The following is a 19,058-nucleotide window of genomic DNA, read 5'->3' as shown; positions in this document are numbered from 1 at the left end:
TAGTTGATGCTGAATAAGGAAGACGCATACTAGGTCTGTCTACACCATGGGTAAACATTTACTATGGCCAAAAGCCAACATCGATTGTTCTTATAAGACTTCTCATCAGAAATTATTTCCTAAAACTCAAGTATTCACTCATTCACATAGATAAAAAGACGAGGATGATGGTACATGAATGTATATATTATCCTAGGAATAAAAATCAATAAAAAGAGAGTGCATAGATCTCTTTGGTTGGGTGTGAGGGAGGAATGATCAAGCAGCTCCTTGAGGAAAAATAAGGGTTTTCAACGAATTTTTTCCGTAATGTGCAACCGTATATCATCCAACAGTCTACCAACGATAAACCCAGTATCAACAAAAATGTGTCAACAATAAATATGGCGGGATTAATTATGAAGGATGTCAATAATTTAACCAAGTTACTTTTCTGGCGAAACATTCTCCTCTTGCAAATATTAGTTCAACTTACATTTGGAAGTTACAGCACTACAATAGATCGAACTATAATCAAGATTGGGAACAATCTTACCATGCAGGAAAGAAATCCTAGATCTAGTTCAAAACGGAACAATAAAGAGAGTAACTTTAAGGCACCTTTTTGCTGTAAGCGGACTTTTATCCACTTTGCCATCAGATGATTCCAGAACACAAAGTTAAAAGTTCAGTCGAGCCAAAACCATGCAGTAGGGCAAGTAGCATTCAACTGTTTCCTCTTCTTGGTTTCAGTTTCAGAATTCTCCTAGAATGATCTCTTGGTGCAACTTCAGGCCAAACCAAAAGAAAAGCTTCAATAAGTAGGCACTGGTACCTGCACAAGAACAACAGTAAAACAACAAAATGCATTGAAACAAAATTACGACACCCTTCCAGACATCTATACAGATAATGTTTCATAAATTATCTTTAAAATTTGTCCCGTAAGGGAGCAATCGAACTCAACTCAACTAAGTCTTTCCCCAACTATTTGGGGAGCAATTGAACATTCATTAAAATTAAATCATTCTAGTTTTCCCCTGTAACAGCTGAGGCACATATCAATCTCTTGTAGTGGAGAACTCAAAAAACAAAATGGAGTAATCTTCAGATGTGAGAACAGAAAATGTGCAAAATCTGCCATTTCACAAAATCATAACAATTCCTGGATATCATAGAAAACAAACTTGGTAGAAATACTTGATTCAATTAAAAAAAAAAAAAAACCTTCTAAAAACTATTTGGAATCGGGTGGTTTGTTAAATTAATCTCTCATGCATTGCAACATACAACCCAAGTGAGCTTGAGAAACTACTGGACACTTTTCAAAACTGGTCTTCCATGACTCCAACTAGGAGTAGCACTCCAGAATCAAAAAATAAGACCTTTTTTTTTTTTTTTTTTTTTGATAAGTAAATCAAAAAATAAGACTTTGACCAGTAAAACCAATCTACAAAGAAGAACAAGAGGAAGAAGGGGGGAGAAAGAGAGAGATCTTGACACCTAATAACACAGTGACCAGAACCAGACCCATTCCGATGTTAGAGCGAAGCGGATCCATTCCAGGTAGACTCAGCTGACCACTCCTGGTGAAGTGTTTATATTTTTAAATAAACATCAATTTACTTGAATGCGGGCATGGTGGCTGAGATCTGTGATTTTCCAGGTTGACTCAGCTGACCACTCCTGGAGACATTTACATTTTTAAATAAACATCACTTTACTTGAATGTGGGCATAGTGGCTGAGTTCTTCGCTTTATTTAAGAGGTCATCAGTTCAACACTGTGTAATTTTTGTATGCAATCTTGGAAAAAAAAATATGTATCCCCTAATACAAAGTTAACTTTCCTTCTCTCTTTTCTTTTTTTTCCCCTCTTTTTTTTCCCTCGTGGACAAACTAAACAATGTCCACTTCTTTTATGTAAAACAAGACTGGTAGACTGGATGGCCTACTACAAAGTTAACTTTGTATCCCCTAATACAATGTTAACTTTCCTTCTTTATTTTCCTTTCCCTCTTTTTTTCCCTCGTGGACAAACTGAACAATGTCCACTTCTTTTATGCAAAACAAGACTGGCAGACCGGATGGCCAACCTAGTAAGCAAAACTAAACCAACAGCTTCTACGCTATTATACAAGGAGGCTCATTTTTCGTTTTACAAACATTCTTCAGTAATACATTTGTAACTTCCTTTTTGGTGTTATCTACACTCTTCCTTGTATACCCAAAAAACCTCATTTGGAACAAGGTCAACATAAGAACTTAATACAACAACATTTTCCGCCTTATCTACTCTATTCATAAGAGTTAGGCGACCCATAAGCAACAATTTCTCTGAAACTATACTAGTAACTAGAAGAACAAAAGGAAGAAGTGGAAAAGGATGGAACAAGCTAAGAAGAATGTGAATAACGGGAGGAGGTCGTCACAAAAGAGAGCAAAAAAGCTAAGAAGCATGCTGCTTAAAACATGCTTAAACTTAAAACATGCTTAAACTTAATTCCAAGACTCACAAGTGCACCTTGCCTTAAAATAAAACGGTCTTATACCTTGTTCTTAGGCATCTTATGGAGTTCATCCCGTCTATGTTTACTTTACATAGTTCATCTTCTAAGAAGGTGAATTTTGAGATCAGTCCGTGGATTGGGGCCGTTCAGGGGGAATTCCTGCAATTCTACGGCTTACCATTTTAAAAGCATGGATACCAATTTAGTTTTGACTTTTGGCCAAATATGTAGGTATGTCCTTCACTAAGAATGAAACACTGTTATGAGACTGAGTTTCAAATTAGATATTCATGTTAATTACATATTTAACCTTGATGAGATATTTATAATTTTAATATATACAGATATCATTTATCAGCAAGAGTTGAACCAAGCTCGGGATATAGCCAACAAAATTCTTCCTTTTTTTTTCCCAGGGTAGGCAAGCGCGCACACAACCACTATGCCCCAACAGAAACTTGAAAAAATATAAAATAAAGTTTCTTTTTCTTCTGTTTTTTTTTTTTTTTTTCATTCTCATTTACATATATTTCAGAAGCACCACATGAACCTTTATATATAATTATACATGTATTCCCATATATATGCAGATGTGCATTGACACTCTGCAAATGCTCTGGACCATAAGATATTCAATAATTGCCATCCTGCCCTCTCTCACTAGCTCTTGGACTCACTATCACTCTGTCCTTTAGCATCCCAGGCCCCTTTTTGTAATGCTGTATACCATGACATAAATAGGTCATCCCCAAAAGAAAGTACCAAACATTTGCAGACATAATTATCCAAATAGTTCCTAGACATTACACAACTCAGTACAGTTGATATGAATATAAAACGGAGCAATTCAAATTCTATGAAACAAAAAAGTAGTAATATCATTTCCAAAACGCCCCAACTCTAAAAATTGTATGTTTCATTAATTGTATCTTTAAATTTATCATTTTCTAAGATTAACAGAAAAATTGCAGAAAGATCTTTTTCATGCATCAATTGTGAAACTTTCACATGATTGAATCAACCAACTATGCAAGGACAAGTATTTTTTTTTTTTTTTTTCCCCACCAAGAAAAAGGACATACATGACTTGCGAAGATATAATTGCTGGCAAAAATGAGCTAACTTGCATCAATGTTGGAGGATGCCCTCTTTTTTCTCTTGTGCTTAGGCTTCACGGCATCTTTCAAACTCTTTTGCCCAGTTGTTTGCATTTCAATTCCAGCTGCCTCGTTTTGCGATGGAACTGGAGCAATATCCGCAGAAGGTTGATCTGCTTCAGTTTCACAGAGTTTGTTAAGTCTTGATTCTTCCACCTTCTTATTGGGTGTTAATGCTCCTGCAAGTAATAATGTAACACAATAATTTCTCTGCCAAAACACACGTTTGCCAGTAGAAAATGTCTAGAATATCTAGATGCAAAAATATGCACACAATATACGTACCTAAAACTAAATATGACAACTGTCTCTGAAAGCATATAAAAACATCTGACAACCCCTAACCAAGAATTCACTACCTTGCATGGTTTTTCCTTTTTCTTTTTTCTTTAATATTTTATGCCCATAGAATATGGACAATACTATTTTTTTTTTGCTAAGTACAGGATTCACATTTGGATTCCACTGTTCCAGCACCTTCATGATCCGAACTCTTTCCTTTGACAAGCTTCTCCATTATTCACATACCACAACGTAAATGAAATACCAAATACTCCTGCCACAATGCAAACACACATAGGTGCAAGCGATAGAAAAGTAAGTGATTGAATAATTTCATGCTTGAGGCATGGACCATTAGATTCATGGACCTTGAAAGTTGAAACTAATTTAAATCTAGTGAGAACTAAATTTTTTAATACCAACCAAAAGTAGTGGGTATTCAATTATTCCTAAAAAATGCTAAAAATTTCGTTTGACTCTAATAGCAGCCATGTTGTGCAAAATAATGTCAAAGGTTAATTCTATCTCTAGTCTTTTTCTTTCAACACACACACAGACAAGACTAACACCGACTAATGGCATTATTTGAAATGCTAAAATTAAATATTACATAACCTTTTGAACTTCAACTATGCGAATTAAACAAGGCTCGAGTTTTGTCTTGGAGTTGAGTTTTGGTCCTCCGGGAGGAGAAAGAATTTTTAGATGTAAAAGATGAAAAAACACTACTTTAGATAATTTGATGGTAGATCTTTATACTAAATAAAAATTATTTTACTGCATGACCCATCTAGCAGGCCTTTTCCCCCTTAGTCCTGTAACTTATTTCAACAATCCATTATTTTATGATATGTTATTTTGTAAAATAAACATGCTAAAAGGTACAAGTGACCAAACAGCATAATCATAAGGACCAAAAGAAAAACCCAGGACTGTGGTTAACAACTCCAACCCATGGTTGGGAATGTAGTCTTGGGAATGGGGCATCTCTTCAACCCGGGTAGGTTCTCTTAACCTTCTGCCTAATTGAACAAAACTTAAAACCACAAATGAAAAGCCATAGCATTACCAAGACAATCAGGAATACACCAGGACTCCAATCACTAATGGTAACAGAACAATCCTATAGTCTCCAACACTACCATCATCATCACCACCACATTGACCATCTCTGCCAACACCACCACAACACCAAAAAACCAAAGGAAAAGGTTAATCTCTTCTCCCCCCAACCATAAAATTCATCACTGCGATGAGCCTCACTACCAACATGGTGGATATAACCTCCATAGCTATAACTACTCCAATGCTGCTATTACATCCACCACCATCTACTAGCAACCTCCAAGATAGAAAAACCAAACCAACCCTAGTTTCCATATTGTGCCATCACCACTACAGCACAGCCACGACCACAAACACAACCTCAACCGCCCTTCACCATTATTGACACCATACCCGTTCATGCTCTTCCACCCTTGTAGTCTATGAAGCATGGATGCGCCTAAATATTCCATCTTAACAATTCAAATTCTAAGCATGGACATGACAGACGTGTCGGATTTTAAAACAATTGGGCCATTCAATTTGAAGACGCGATAGACATGCATGGCCATGGCAAGGGCAATTTTATAAGGTTTCAAAAAATAAGTAGGTCAAATTGTAACGACCCCCACCCTATCCAGACACAATATTGTCTGTTTTTTACTCCCCCGGACCAGAGACTTCCCAGGGGTCACCCATCCTGGTGCTACTCCAAGTTAAGGACACTTAACTCCGGAGTTCTGGTAGGTTCACGGCCATCACGGCTTTAAAACGCGTTGTGTCATAAAAGGGCATTGAATCTACATATAGCACTTGCCGTTTTCCACACCCAGACGATGTGGGATTGTGCACGTAGCTCGCCCAGTGTGGTAGCCTGCTGGTGCCACCTGCACACGTTCACACACATCCACCCACAAGGTCACTACAATCTGTGGCGACCTTGTGGGCAGGTGCAAAGGACTGACAGGCTACCACACTGGGCGATTTATATGTGCACAATCCCACATTGTCTGCGTGTGGAAAGGGAAAATGCTATATACGTAGGTGTGTCACTCCAATTGGTACGAGGCCTTTTGAGGTAAAGCCCAAAAGCAAAACCATGCGGTCTCAGGCCCAAAAGCGGACAATATTGTGTTTGGCTAAGGTGAGCGTCATTACAAGTGGTATCAGAGCCTGACCCAGCCGGAAGTGTAGCCAACGAGGGCACTGGCCCCAAGGAGTGGTGATTGCGGCGACCTTGTGGGCGGGTGCGAGGCACTGGCAGGCTATCACACTGGGCAAGCTACAGATGCACAATCCCACATCGCCTGGGTGTGGAAAGGAGAGATGTTATATATGTAAGTGTGTCACTCCAATTGGTATGAAGCCTTTTGGGGTAAAGCTCAAAGAGCAAAACCGTGCGGGCTCAGGTCCAAAGCGGACAACATCATACCATGTGATGGAGTAAGTGGTTACACAAATTATGAAACAAATGTTGGATTTTTTAAATGAAGAAAAAGAAGAAGACAAAGTGGCAGCCGTTTGACGGTTCACTCATTGACTGTTAAAGAGAGACAGGGAGAAAGGGAGAGCAAATGAAAGATGAGAAAGAGATAGGGGGAATGGAAGAAACAGAAAGAGGACGGCAGATGAAAAGGAAAAAGCACAGTCGCAAACACTTCTTGCGACCATTTCGAGTCAATTTCTGCAGGTCATAACCATCAACAGTGAGCCAAGATGTAATTCAACCATCTGCAGCAACATGAAATTTTTTATGTTTTGCAGTATTCATTCCTATTTTTTCCCTTTCCTCTTGCAATTTATGAAGGCTTTAAACTCATTATTTGTAATCCTAAACCTTAACACATTCAATTTAATTAAAATCATTATGGTTTTCTGCAATTTAGAGTTGTTTGAAATTACGGCCTTCTGGAAGTTGGAATAATTAGATCTATAAAATCATAATCGGGGCTTTTACAATTATAATTGGTAAGAGAGGCAATTGTGATTTCTTAAATTCTAAGAATGAAGACATTTTACAAAAGTTAAATACCACGTGCCGCAAGAGAAGCTTTCAATACATCATAATTGACGCCCTTCGAGTATGGGTCCCTGAAAGGAAAAAGAAAAATACTTCACAAAGGAAAAATTGAAAAAGACTTCAGAAAGAGGAGGGAGAGGAGAAAAACTATGGAAATTGAATGAGAAGGAAAAGGAAATTCATTTGACTCATGGGGATGTTTCAGTTTGTTTTACATTGCATTTACAAAAACAATTCCATTTTATTTTTCCTCATGTGTGAAATTCATTGGTGGCAGGGAATCATATATAGAATGAAATCACTAATTTCAACTTTTGACTCATCAATATAAGTTGGTTCCATTTTCTATAATGACACCTTTTCGGGACCATGCCTTTTCCACGGAAAAAAGACAAAATTCCCAAATCTTTCCATTTTCTATATAATATATATATATATTTTTAGTAAATCCATTTTCTATAGGTTGAACAGGTTATATGGTCTTCTCCCACATAAATAATTCAAATTCAAGATTGATTAGATCCGAGGAAGCTCCCAAAAACTATTTTGCAAAATGACACCATACCAGCTTGAGGGCCCACCAATGAAACTCGTAGCATCACCATCTCTTCTGTTAGTTCTATCTTGTTTAGATGACTGGGTTTCAACTTCCATATCATTGCTCTGACTGACACCATGTTCCTCTGATATTAACTTTAATCTCTCCATATGATGCCTTGGCAGATCGCTGACTCCCTTCTGATCAATAGATTGGCTTTCGGTCTGACGTAATTTAGCACCTGGTTCACTAACACCCAAAAAGGCAGAGGAGTGACGTTTGATCTTCCGAAGTGCCCTTTCAGTGTTGAAGGATTCCACCTGTAGAAATTCGTCACAGAGAGTTCAAGCGTAAAAGTAGATCCATCACTATCAAAAGCCACCGCTCTTTAACAGAAATAAACGCAATGACATTAGTGAAACCTCCTCTTTTCCAGTTCACAGATAAAATGAACTATTACAAAATACAAACGAAGAACTTTCTATGTTTCACATTCAAAAGTAGCCCTTATATGATTCTTAATGGGAAAAAGAAAACATGTTATATGGTTTAGAATGTACATTGTTAGCAAACATATTCAATACAGCAACATCGGTGGATCTCATAGGTTGCAATTTTAGAAGTAGGTATAAGTGGTTTCGTTGCACTTGTTGATGTTTCATGTATTGCATTCAGAAATGTAGGATTAGTAGATAAAAGTTAATGTACAAAACTACAGCTGTGCAATATCCAAACTTGAGATAGCCTTGCCCTAGCCATTTGAGGGAGCTAAACGTTTACTATAACATGATGCTACATTCCAAGGACCAAAATTGCTAAAGAAAAAACAGAAGTATATTCTATAAGTTCAACATTTAGATTAAAAAAATTATTCTGACCAAATCCTCTTCAGGATGACAGAAATATCAAAAATTTATAAACATGGTCCAAAAGGATTGATTCTGGTAATCGACCACAAAGGTGAAGTAACCAAATTTTTTTTGCACTGGCCTCAAGCTTGCTCTAACCCCTAACAGAATCACACTTAATCTTGTCTTACTTTAGTTTAGAAAGATGAGCATGAAACATTTCCTTGAAGAAAAAGAATTACGGAGTATTGAAAATATGAGGGATGCTAGTGACACTCATCACTGTTGCCCCTCACCCATTGGATACCGGATAGTGGGTCTCACAGGTAAGGCCCACTCAACCAACACATGACAGCCACAATTTGTCAGTCACGACTATCGCTAGCATCTCTCTAGAATATATAAATACTGACAAGAGAGCTGAGGCCATCTAGCAGAAGCAAAGGCACAGGCAGGAAACAAATGGTCTCAGTTCATGCGATTCAGATTTTACATTATTAGAGTGCCATAATATATGGTAGACTCTGGAGATTTCTACCCCAACCTCTTGGCCCAATGTGCAACTAAACAGTAAAAGACGGAATCTAACAGTCAAATTTTTAACACATTATATTGTTATTGTTATGACAAATGCCGCAAACCAAGAACAAATCAAGAATCATGACAGAAAAATAAACACGCCACACAAGGAACACAAAGATTTACATGGTTCGGCAAAGCCTACATCCACGGTGAAGATCAGGCGAAAGAGATCACTAAGTGAAAAACAGGAGATTACAAGTTTCAGCCCCCCAAACCCTAGCTCTCTCTCTCTCTCTCTCTCTCTCTTCGATTTTCAATGGTCTCTCATTACCCACTCCAAACCCTAAACGTCCTTATATACTGGGATACAAGAGAATCCTAAACAGACCAGCAAATGAAAAAAAGGGTCAAAAATTCCCCAAAAAGGCCCCCTGGACCCTGTGGTGGGCCCACAGAAAGCCCATTTTTTGGGCCGAAACATAATTCGGGCCACAACATCACAGTTATAAATGGCACTCAAAACAACTGTTATCAATTTATTGCACCTAATGTGTGTGGCAATCATGATACATATAGGCACTTCTACCAATCATTAAATGGTGTCCAACATTTGTGAACATGGCACTGATTTAGATACTCCTTCCATCACAAAACAAACATCTCTCTTTCTTTTTAGGAAGTCCCAAAGAAATGTCCCGAAAATTGTCACTTCCCTAAAATACCCTCAGATTTTGAAAACTTATTTAAATTAACAATTTTAAGCTTACTTTGGAGGACAGGTAATGGAATCTCAAAAGCAGACATATTAGGGTCATTACATATATGTTTAGATTCATTAAAAAGACATTTTGAATCCATAAAAGTGTTTTTGATAAGAAAAAACTAAGTGAACAAAATCAGCTCATCAACCAATCGAAATTGTAATGGACTGATTTAATATGTTGGAACAGATTTTGATCCAAAAATAGTAAGCTTTGAGGGATAATTCAATCGCTTCAACATCACTCAAACCAAGTTAGTTTCGATCCATAAGTCAATCAATCGAACCTAGAGAGCATTTCGCTAGAAGGAACATGGCTTATAAATTTGTTGTGGGAACTCTCTAAAATCATTTTTTATTTGGTTTATTTTCCAATTTCATGTAGGAGACTCATATTGGCTATAAATATGGGGTTATAGTCATACTCTTTATACATTATGAAGAGAATATATATATTTATATATATTATAAGTACAAATTCCTAGAGAGTATATATAGAGATCAAATATTCATTTTTTTCTTGTTTTCTTTCTTTTTTTCCTTTTTTGAAAAGTAAGATTTTATAAAAGGTGCTCGAGAGGGGAGCGATCCCAAGAGAATACAAAAGGCACCAAAGGCGACCATCTATAATATAATTTTATTTTTTTTATTAGTAAATATTCATATTTTTCATAGTATTTGATGGTGAGTTATTATTCAAAGTGAAGATTATTAGCTTGTGGAACCTAAAACTCATCAACACCAAATCATACAAAGGACTAAAGAATTGGACACAACAAATCATGGGGATTTAAGTATGGACTGAAGAACATATCTATGAGGAGCGAGGTCATTGACTGGCAGCAGTAGAGTCTGAGTATTATCATCTGATGTGAGCCTAGGTCAGAGGTAACTAGGCAATTCTTGAGATTAGGATCTGGTAACATAGTGCTTTATACCTTTCTTTTGATAATAAATTTGAATCTTCCCAGACTAGGTCCCATGGTTTTTTTCCATTGGGCTTTTCCACATCAATCTGTTATGTTTATGTGTGACTGGTTGGTTATTTTATTTTTGCTCTTTATACTTGCATAATTGATATTGTTGCATTTTAAATAGAATTGTTAGAATTAAAAAATCAAGATCACTTCACTATAGATCTATTTTTGGCATAGTGTACTCTGAAGTATCAGAGTCTTGTCCAACAGTCGTAGTCTCAATTTGTGTCAAATATACGAGTTCTTCATGGTAGAAAAACAAGACAGTGAACTAATTCCTTTGGTTAATAACTGCTCTAAAATCAATTAATTCCTTCACCATTTTATTTTTATTAATTTTCCCTCATGCACATAACAATTCAAACCAAAGAAACATGCATATAGTTCATAAAAGAATACACAAAGAAAGACATGGGACTGAGTCCCTGTGTATAGATTTTTTAGAAGCTGCTGTGTCCATGTCAAAGCATGATCATGTCCAAGCCTAGAAATCATATATGGTGTACATAAATGTTAATGTATTATTACCTTATCGTCATTAGATTTTTGCGGATTATCATTCATAGGGGTAATCATCTCATCATGAGTGAGCACTAGTATCTAAAAGTTACAAGATTCTTTTTATCAAGTAGGATGGACAATAAAGACCATGCCCAGAAAAACAGACAACTAATATTTTAACATCAAGTGTGAAAATCATCATTTATCAAGATAACACGTAAGTAGAAAGCAGTTTTAACAGATACCAAAAGGCACCTCAGGATCTACAAAACGATTTCATAGAGAAACTCACAGCATTTTTTATCTTGCTTGTTATATCAGCAGCCTTTACTGAAGCAATTCGCAAACACTGCATAATAACACTCTGCATGACACCTGCTCCTCCAGCTTTCTGAATAGCACAAACTTCACCATTTGAATTAAGCGTAGCAGTCATTCTCCCCCCCATGATAGCCTCTTCAAAGTGCGTTGGATCTATCACCTGGGTAGCGCAAATCACATTAGAATGGAAACCTGACATTAGGAACTGAATCCTGGATACGTGTTTCTTATTGATTATGAAGAACAAAGTATTTTAGGACCTAGTTTGCCTACCACAATGTTCTCATCACTGATAAATGCAAAAGTGACTGCAATAGGGAGATGATGTATTATCAAAGGAAGCGGCTCCCTAACCTGTCAAAATGCAACATTTCATAAGCAACTAAAGAGATCATATTTTCTGGTGGTTAAGTAATACCAAGTAAAAGAAAGATGTGTTGTAACGGCAAAAGAACAATTTAATAGCCCAATGGGACATACATCCTCTGGATTACTAGATTACAAAATTTAGTAACCAATCACAGCATGCCATGAATTATAGACTGCAAGAGCATGCAACCACAGAATTAAAAAAATAATTTGTATGGGGACATTCTTATTTTTCCAAAAAGAAAAAGAATAATAATAAAAATATATCGCAAGACTATAAGCAGGACTTGTGTTTTTTCCAGCTAAGGAAATTTGCTGTGGTGGAAACATTCAAGTATGGGCCTAACATCACAACATTCATTTGCATGTTTATAATTTAGAAACTAACAAGTCAGATTACATGTTAACTGCATCTAGAAAATTCTATAATTTATTTCCCAAAAAAAGAAATGAGTAAAGGAGCTGACCTCATGTGGATGTACTATCACTTCCTGACCATCTTCTCCACCTAGTGTACATTCAGGCCTCCGGAATGTCAAAAGAGCAGCCAAAGCAGCAATATTGGCAGCATCAACAAGATTTCTGTTTTCACAGATGAAGAAGAGGAAAATATTTTACTTATCAAAAAAAAAAAAAAAAATGGAAGAAGATAAAATATTTTCTGAAAAAAATAGCTGAAGAAACAAAGAAATTTTACCAGGACTTAATTGGATACACATCACCACTTACCCCCCATTGTCAATAATATGGAGATCAATACGAATTGACCATACTAACTTCCCAGCTACAACACAAAGTGATTCCGTGTCTACTGCCCTGCTTTCCCTGAAAGATCACTTTCTAATCTTTATATAAATTCATTTCAATATAAATATCAGATTAATATAATGTTTATTCTTTAATATAAAGAGTTCAAGTTATATAAATTCATTAAATTCATTTCAATACTAAAAGTTCTTATTATATAAATTGGCTAAGATGCTCCAATAACAACAAGCACAAGAACATAATTTATTGCTCAAAAGCAGTTTTAGTTTTCAGTATCCAGTTACAAACAATTGATAAACTTAGATTTCTCTACAACAAATTAATGAAATAAAAGAAAAATGAGATCCTTAAAGCTAATAACGCAACATGAAAGAAATAATGTAAATTCCAGAACAATATGATTTCGATTTCGATTTCATTGGACAAAGATAACCATTCAAGTTACTAATGTTTAATTTATTTTACATTTTACTTCCAGAAACTTTCAATGAAGAATCAAGATCATATTTTCAAAATGCTCCAAGAAGCTCTCCATAAAAAATGGTCAGTAAAGTTCCTAACTGCCAGGGGAGCATTTTTGCTTCTATGAGATAAAAAAGAAAACAAAATAAGAAAGCAAATACCTTAAACCACGGTCAATTACGCGTCCCAACTCCACAGCAGATTCTCCAGGACGTCCTGCTTCAAATGAAGGATCAGCCATTGGAGAAAACTCAGTATAGATTGAAAGTGATCCTTCATTTGGCCTGTCTCGGTAAGGTTGAACTAGCTGGGAAGTAACAAAACCCATGACATGAGTCTGTCCAAGCTGCACCTCTGATGAGCCATCTTCTCTGCATATTCAGCATACCACAAAAGGCAAGAAAAAATCAGCACATTAGACTTTATTGAACAAAACAATAATTGGATTTCCTTAATCCTTATACTAGTGAGCCTTATTGTGCGAGTTTCATTGACAAGTAGTAAATTAAAAACCAGCCTCCTTACCAGGTTGGTTTATGTAAACAAACAGAAAGGAGTGATATATTATATCCGTCAAATATTTAGGTAAATCAATATAAACTGGAAAAAGTCACATTCAAGCATTAACAATTCTTACCTACCAAACTTGATAATTATCCGTCTAAAGTCAAATGGACGACGACCATCAACTCTAAGGTCTGAAAGTAATGCAGTCTCTATAAATTTCTTCTCATTCACGGTCATCCGCCACGTATTAGCCAATCTCTGCTCCATTTCTTATTCTGCACTCTGCAGAAATACCCTGAAATTGTTCGATATGATCAACAAACTAGAATGCAAACATGTGCCTATTACAGTTTTCCATAAACATTTTGCAATTAACACCTTAAAAACACAGCTAAAAATTGGCTTGCTACATCGGGTACATTTAACATTTACTGCAAAGCAAAAGTAGATTCAGTAGTCTAGAATTAAAACTTGTAAGCTCGATTCTAAAATATTTGGATATACATGTAATATAAATATGGCACACAAGCATATATGCAACACATATACAAGAGGTTGAGGATAAAGCCCCTCAATGGGCGAGAAGCTTGACAATGATAATCTCTCACATTTGGCGCTAGTATGGACTCTAGGGCATAGTTGGACTCTAAGGCATAGTTGTTAAAGGTTCAAGGCGCAAGGTGAGGAGCACGCCCAACTGAAGCGAAGCCCAGTTGAGAGAAAATATAAAAAATGGCACCCAATAAAGATGCAATAGTCATATAAACCAAATACTTTCTAAGTTCAATAATCAACATACTAATATAAAGATGCAAAAGCCAACCAAATAGTCAAGTTCAATAGTCAGTATACTAACATAAAGATGCAACAGTCAACTAATGAAATAAAAACTAAAACAAACATAGAAAATCAGAGCAAGGCAGCAAGCATGTCAATTACTCAATTTCAAATCAAAACAGAGGCGACCCTGCACTTTTAATTTTAACTTTCCAGGAAACAAAACAAAAACAAAGCATGCACAATGATTGTTCATATTAGTGTGTTTGTCAGTTTCAATTCCAAACACAAGGATGGTTCATTAGTGTGTGTCAGCTCCAATTTCAAAGCAAAACAGAGCATGAAACAATTAAAGCAAACAGATTAAAGTAAACTATAAAATAAGAACAGACCTTTTTCAGTTCAAACAAGAGTACAGAACCAAAAAAAAAAAAAAAGAACTTTCAGAGTTTTTTTTTTAAAAAAAATGCAAACAGGAGCGCAGGACTAAGGAGAGAAGAGGAAGAAGAAAACGAGACATGCAAACAGCACGTACTCGGGAGAGAAGAAGAGGATTCAGTTAAAACTTCGAACAGTAGAGAAGAAGCAATGACAAGAGGGTAATACCTGTAGACACTCGCCGCCGTTATTGTGGAGTCCACCAGATCGGGTAGGCTTCGTCGACAACAATTGGAGCGGAGCGAAATCTGGAGTTAGGTTTAGGGTTTTCGGATTAGGTTTTAGGGTTTTGGTAGTTGCAGCGGTGGTTTTAGGGCCGCAGAAATTTGGATTCATTTGTTACCTGATTTGTCTATTTTAATGCTTAAACGGGTTTTTTTACCCGATTTATCTATTTTAATGCTTAAATGGGATTTTTTTTATTATTATTATTTATGGGATCCACTCATGTGCCAATTTAATTTAATGTTGCTTAAAATTATTGACTATAAAAAGAAAATTAGAAGGGGGAAAAAAAAAAAAAATAGACGCTTCTGAATCTATTATATACAAGTTTGATAGTTGTTTAAAGTTTGTTTAATTCACGCTTAATTCTTGTATTCTAAACTTGAATTGTTGTATTTATATACAACATTTTTATTAATAGTTAATATATCAAAAAGAAGACTTTGTTCTCTACCTAATTTTATATAATTTTTTTCTTAATAAAAGAAGAGAATATTGTGTAAACATATATCCTTGATGATTTTTTTTTCTTTTTTCCTTCTTTAAGTTCAAAAAGCAATTTTTAGACAATCAAACAGTTTTTCGAGTTTTTGCTCTCTGAAAATTGTTTTAGAGTTTTTCCAAACTAAGAAAACTGAAAATTGTTTTCTGTTTTCATTCTCTGAAAACTGTTTTTGGAAATAGTTCTCAAAGTTTCATTCCAAGTAAGGCCTTATTTTTCTTTTTTTAGTCTTTTTGTAATTAGTTTTAGTTTTAGAACAAAGAGAACGTAGAAAACATTCTTTTTTTATGGAATATTATGAACTTATAAAACTCCATAATACCTTTTATTTTATGATAAAATTTTATATTATTAAAATTATCAAACGAGTAATTTCTCATATTTTTGTTTAAAATTTTTTTTTTTGAAAGGTTAAAAAAAAATTATTGCTAAAGAATTATATGATAAAAAATTTATTTTCTTTTTATTTATTTCACTTTCTTTTATTTTTACTTTTTATTATTTACTGTCATTACTAAGAGAGTTCTCCTGCCAATAGAAATTCTAGTCTTTTTTGTGAAGGTAAAAAATAGTAAATTAATATTCCTCATTCTTTTATTAAAATAATGATGGATAAAATAAATAATCTAGAGTTTAGCGGTAAATGTTTGTTGTCTTCATTTTTTTAAAAAAAATTATATTATTTCTTAAATTCATTCAAGTATATTTTCAATTACATTAAATCTCAAATTTTTTTTTTTTTTAAATATATCTACAAAATTACTCACACGGTGTCAAATTGCCCCGAACATATCCTACCATGTATTTAATAAAAAAATAAAATATTTAAATCTTATAACCCTTCTAATTTTATGTGAAGCGCCTTTAAATGAGATCGCATGTGTGTCATCGTGTTTATTACTTCAACAATACACTCCTAAGTCAACATAATTGATGCAACCACAAGAAAACTGACTCTCAAGATCAAATGAAATTGATATATTGATATTTCAAAATTCAAATGCATAATATTCTTACGAGAAGAGTTAAGGTAATGATACAAAATGCGTAACACATTTGTATTGAGGAAACCATCAAACACATTCGCAACTTTTATCATCAAATTAAATTATAGTAAAAAACCATTTTACTCTCTCCTGAAGTTTCAAGAAAAGTAACAAGTTAGTCCAATCCTTAATTGATAGTTAACTCCAGAATAATTTTTTACAACGTCAAAATTACTTTTAAAATAGATGAAATTACATTTTTACTCTTAATTAATATGTGGTCTGACAAAATTAACCCCAAAAATATAACCTAAATACCCTCAATCTTTTAGCATAAAGTTATCTCCTCTCTCAACGCTACTTCATAATAATTTTTATTCAATCAAACAAAAAGCTTCAATATATGCTTGATAACTCGGTACTTCATCGGTATGTCAAAGTAGGTAGAGTAATTTTGACATTGTAAAAAAAAATATACATATTTGCATTGAGATGGTACGGAATTAAGTTTATATGGTACTTAGAAAAATAGTAAAATATATATATGAAGAGAATTTGTTTGGAAACAAATTACATAAATAAAGGAATTTTATAAGATTATCTTTTATTACATTTGCGATTGTCCTCATTTTATTTAGTTAAAAAAATAGGGCAAATTGCCATCAAACACTCTTAACATTTGCAACTTTCACCATCAAATTAAATTATAGTAAAAAATCATTTTAATCTATCTTGAAATTTCAACAAAAACAACAATTAAGTTGGCCCAATCCGTTAGTTGATGCTTAACTCCATCAAAATAATTTCCCAAATACCTCAAGCTTTTAACATAAAGTTATCTCCTCTCTCTTTTCTCCTTATAATAATAGTTTATATCTATTTTAATTGAATCAAACAAAAAGCTTCAGTATACGTTAGATTAGTCACAAGATCCCGTACTTTTGAACCTTTTAAAGTAAAAGATCGATGGTTCAAATCCCTATAAAAATGTATTTGATGACATCACATATTAATTAAAGGTAAAAATGTAATTTTATCCATTTAAAGGATAATTTTAGCATTGTAAAAAAATATATTAATTGAGTTAACAGTCCATTAACGGATTGGAGCTAAAGTGATTTTTTATCATAGTTTCATATGAGAGTGAAAGTTGCGAACTTTAGAGTGTTTAAGGGTAATTTATCTTTAAAAAAAAAAAAAATTCATGCAAATTGTATATTTAAAAAAATAAAACAAATTCAATTAATGTGTGGATACATTCTATTGTATGTCTTATTTTCTCTTTAGGGAATACTGTTTTAAATTTTGCAATAAGTCAAAATTAGCTAGGACTCAATAAACTTAAAAATACCTCACTTGCAATATTTAAAATTAATAAATTAAACTTGTATTTGTATTGAGAACTTAACTATTTTCTGTAAGGTTCTACAAGACGATTATGAACTATTGTAACAAGGGATATATAATTTTAAAACATTAAAGAATTTGTAAAAATTCGTAGATTGAAGAGAATTCAAGAGTAAAGAATTTTATAAAAACAATTAATATGTAGATATTTTAGGTGTACGTCTATATAAAGAGGGAAATGTTTAATTTAGAATCACCAATTGCTAATAGTGAGTGTAAAGCCCTTACCATTAGCTCACGTTTCTTAAAAATTAATTGAGGTTGATGATAAGACAAAAATAAAATAAAATAAAAATAGAGAAAATGACTAATTTTAAGATAAATCATAACATAATTGTGAGGATTTATGAAACCATTTAAGTGGTCTTTACTTATTTCTAATACATTTATTCATAAAAATAATTAAAAATAATAATTAATCATATATTTTTGTTCAAATTTATATTACCTACCATTTGAAATTTTTTTTTTTTCAAATAAAAATTTAAGCAAACTTATTGATACAAAACCATCCCATTGACAAGGAATTAGACTTAATCAAGTCCAATCTAAATCAAATACCATTATTCCAATAGCTATAATTTTTTAAAATGTCAAAATTACTCTTCAGGTTTTTTTTTGTTTTTTTTTTATTTTTTATAAAGGCACAAAGGCATAAAGTCAAGTCAGAAAAGACATACAAATCTTGAACCAAAACAAATAAATGAATAACAGGCTCCAGATTTGGAGAGAAAACAGAACCCAACACTTGCCGACGGAACCACCACGAAAAAAAGTAACAAACTGGAGAGACTGAAAGGTTTGGCCATCAACACGGCAACCGCTCCAAAGCTACAACCACAAGACGCTCCGACACATAAAACCCTGCACAAGATCCAAATCCAATCAAGGAGAAAATGATCAAATCTAAGCGAGGAAAAACCCAAAACCGGTCTAGATCAGAGATCTAGCATGAGAAGAACAACGAATTTGCCTAAGTGAGACGAAAACGAAACAAACAAGAGCAGATCGAGCTGGACAAAAATAAAAACAGCATAAAAAAAAATTTACGAAACACACTTATTCGAACATGTCGAATTTATTACATCCGGGAGAGGCAGCTAGCAGCTCCCCACTCCCATGGAAGGAAGCAGGGAGCGGCAAAGGATGGAGACGACGG

At 34.2% G+C, this 19,058-nt stretch overlaps 1 protein-coding gene across 3 annotated transcripts; it reads right to left on the bottom strand.

The window, feature by feature from the left end:
- Positions 1-369: 369 nt before the first annotated feature.
- On the bottom strand, positions 370-15,132 carry LOC132311440 (exosome complex component RRP45A). Of its 3 annotated transcripts, none has more exons than XM_059809342.1 (11): positions 14,948-15,132; positions 13,695-13,859; positions 13,219-13,428; positions 12,557-12,652; positions 12,295-12,409; positions 11,732-11,812; positions 11,430-11,618; positions 7,557-7,849; positions 7,004-7,062; positions 3,571-3,824; positions 370-814 (listed from the first exon to the last, which is right to left on the bottom strand). In XM_059809342.1, the coding sequence occupies exons 2-10, from the start codon at positions 13,829-13,831 to the stop codon at positions 3,607-3,609; spliced, it is 1,398 nt and encodes a 465-aa protein (XP_059665325.1). In that variant the 5' UTR covers positions 13,832-13,859; positions 14,948-15,132; the 3' UTR covers positions 370-814; positions 3,571-3,606. The 3 variants fall into 3 exon arrangements, 2 of the variants coding, with proteins under 2 accessions (XP_059665325.1, XP_059665326.1); XR_009483000.1 differs by lacking the exon at positions 370-814 and adding an exon at positions 3,931-4,201 and having other exon boundaries at positions 3,691-3,824; XM_059809343.1 differs by lacking the exons at positions 370-814; positions 7,004-7,062 and having other exon boundaries at positions 3,663-3,824.
- Positions 15,133-19,058: the final 3,926 nt, after the last annotated feature.

Source organism: Cornus florida, unplaced genomic scaffold (assembly GCF_030987335.1).
Source record: "Cornus florida cultivar Cherokee Brave unplaced genomic scaffold, ASM3098733v1 CherokeeBrave_3.0.0_Hap2_Chr06, whole genome shotgun sequence".
NCBI classification, from domain to species: domain Eukaryota; kingdom Viridiplantae; phylum Streptophyta; class Magnoliopsida; order Cornales; family Cornaceae; genus Cornus; species Cornus florida.
The sequence above is the reverse complement of the archived record's forward strand: the minus strand, read 5'-3'. Positions and strand labels throughout refer to the sequence as shown.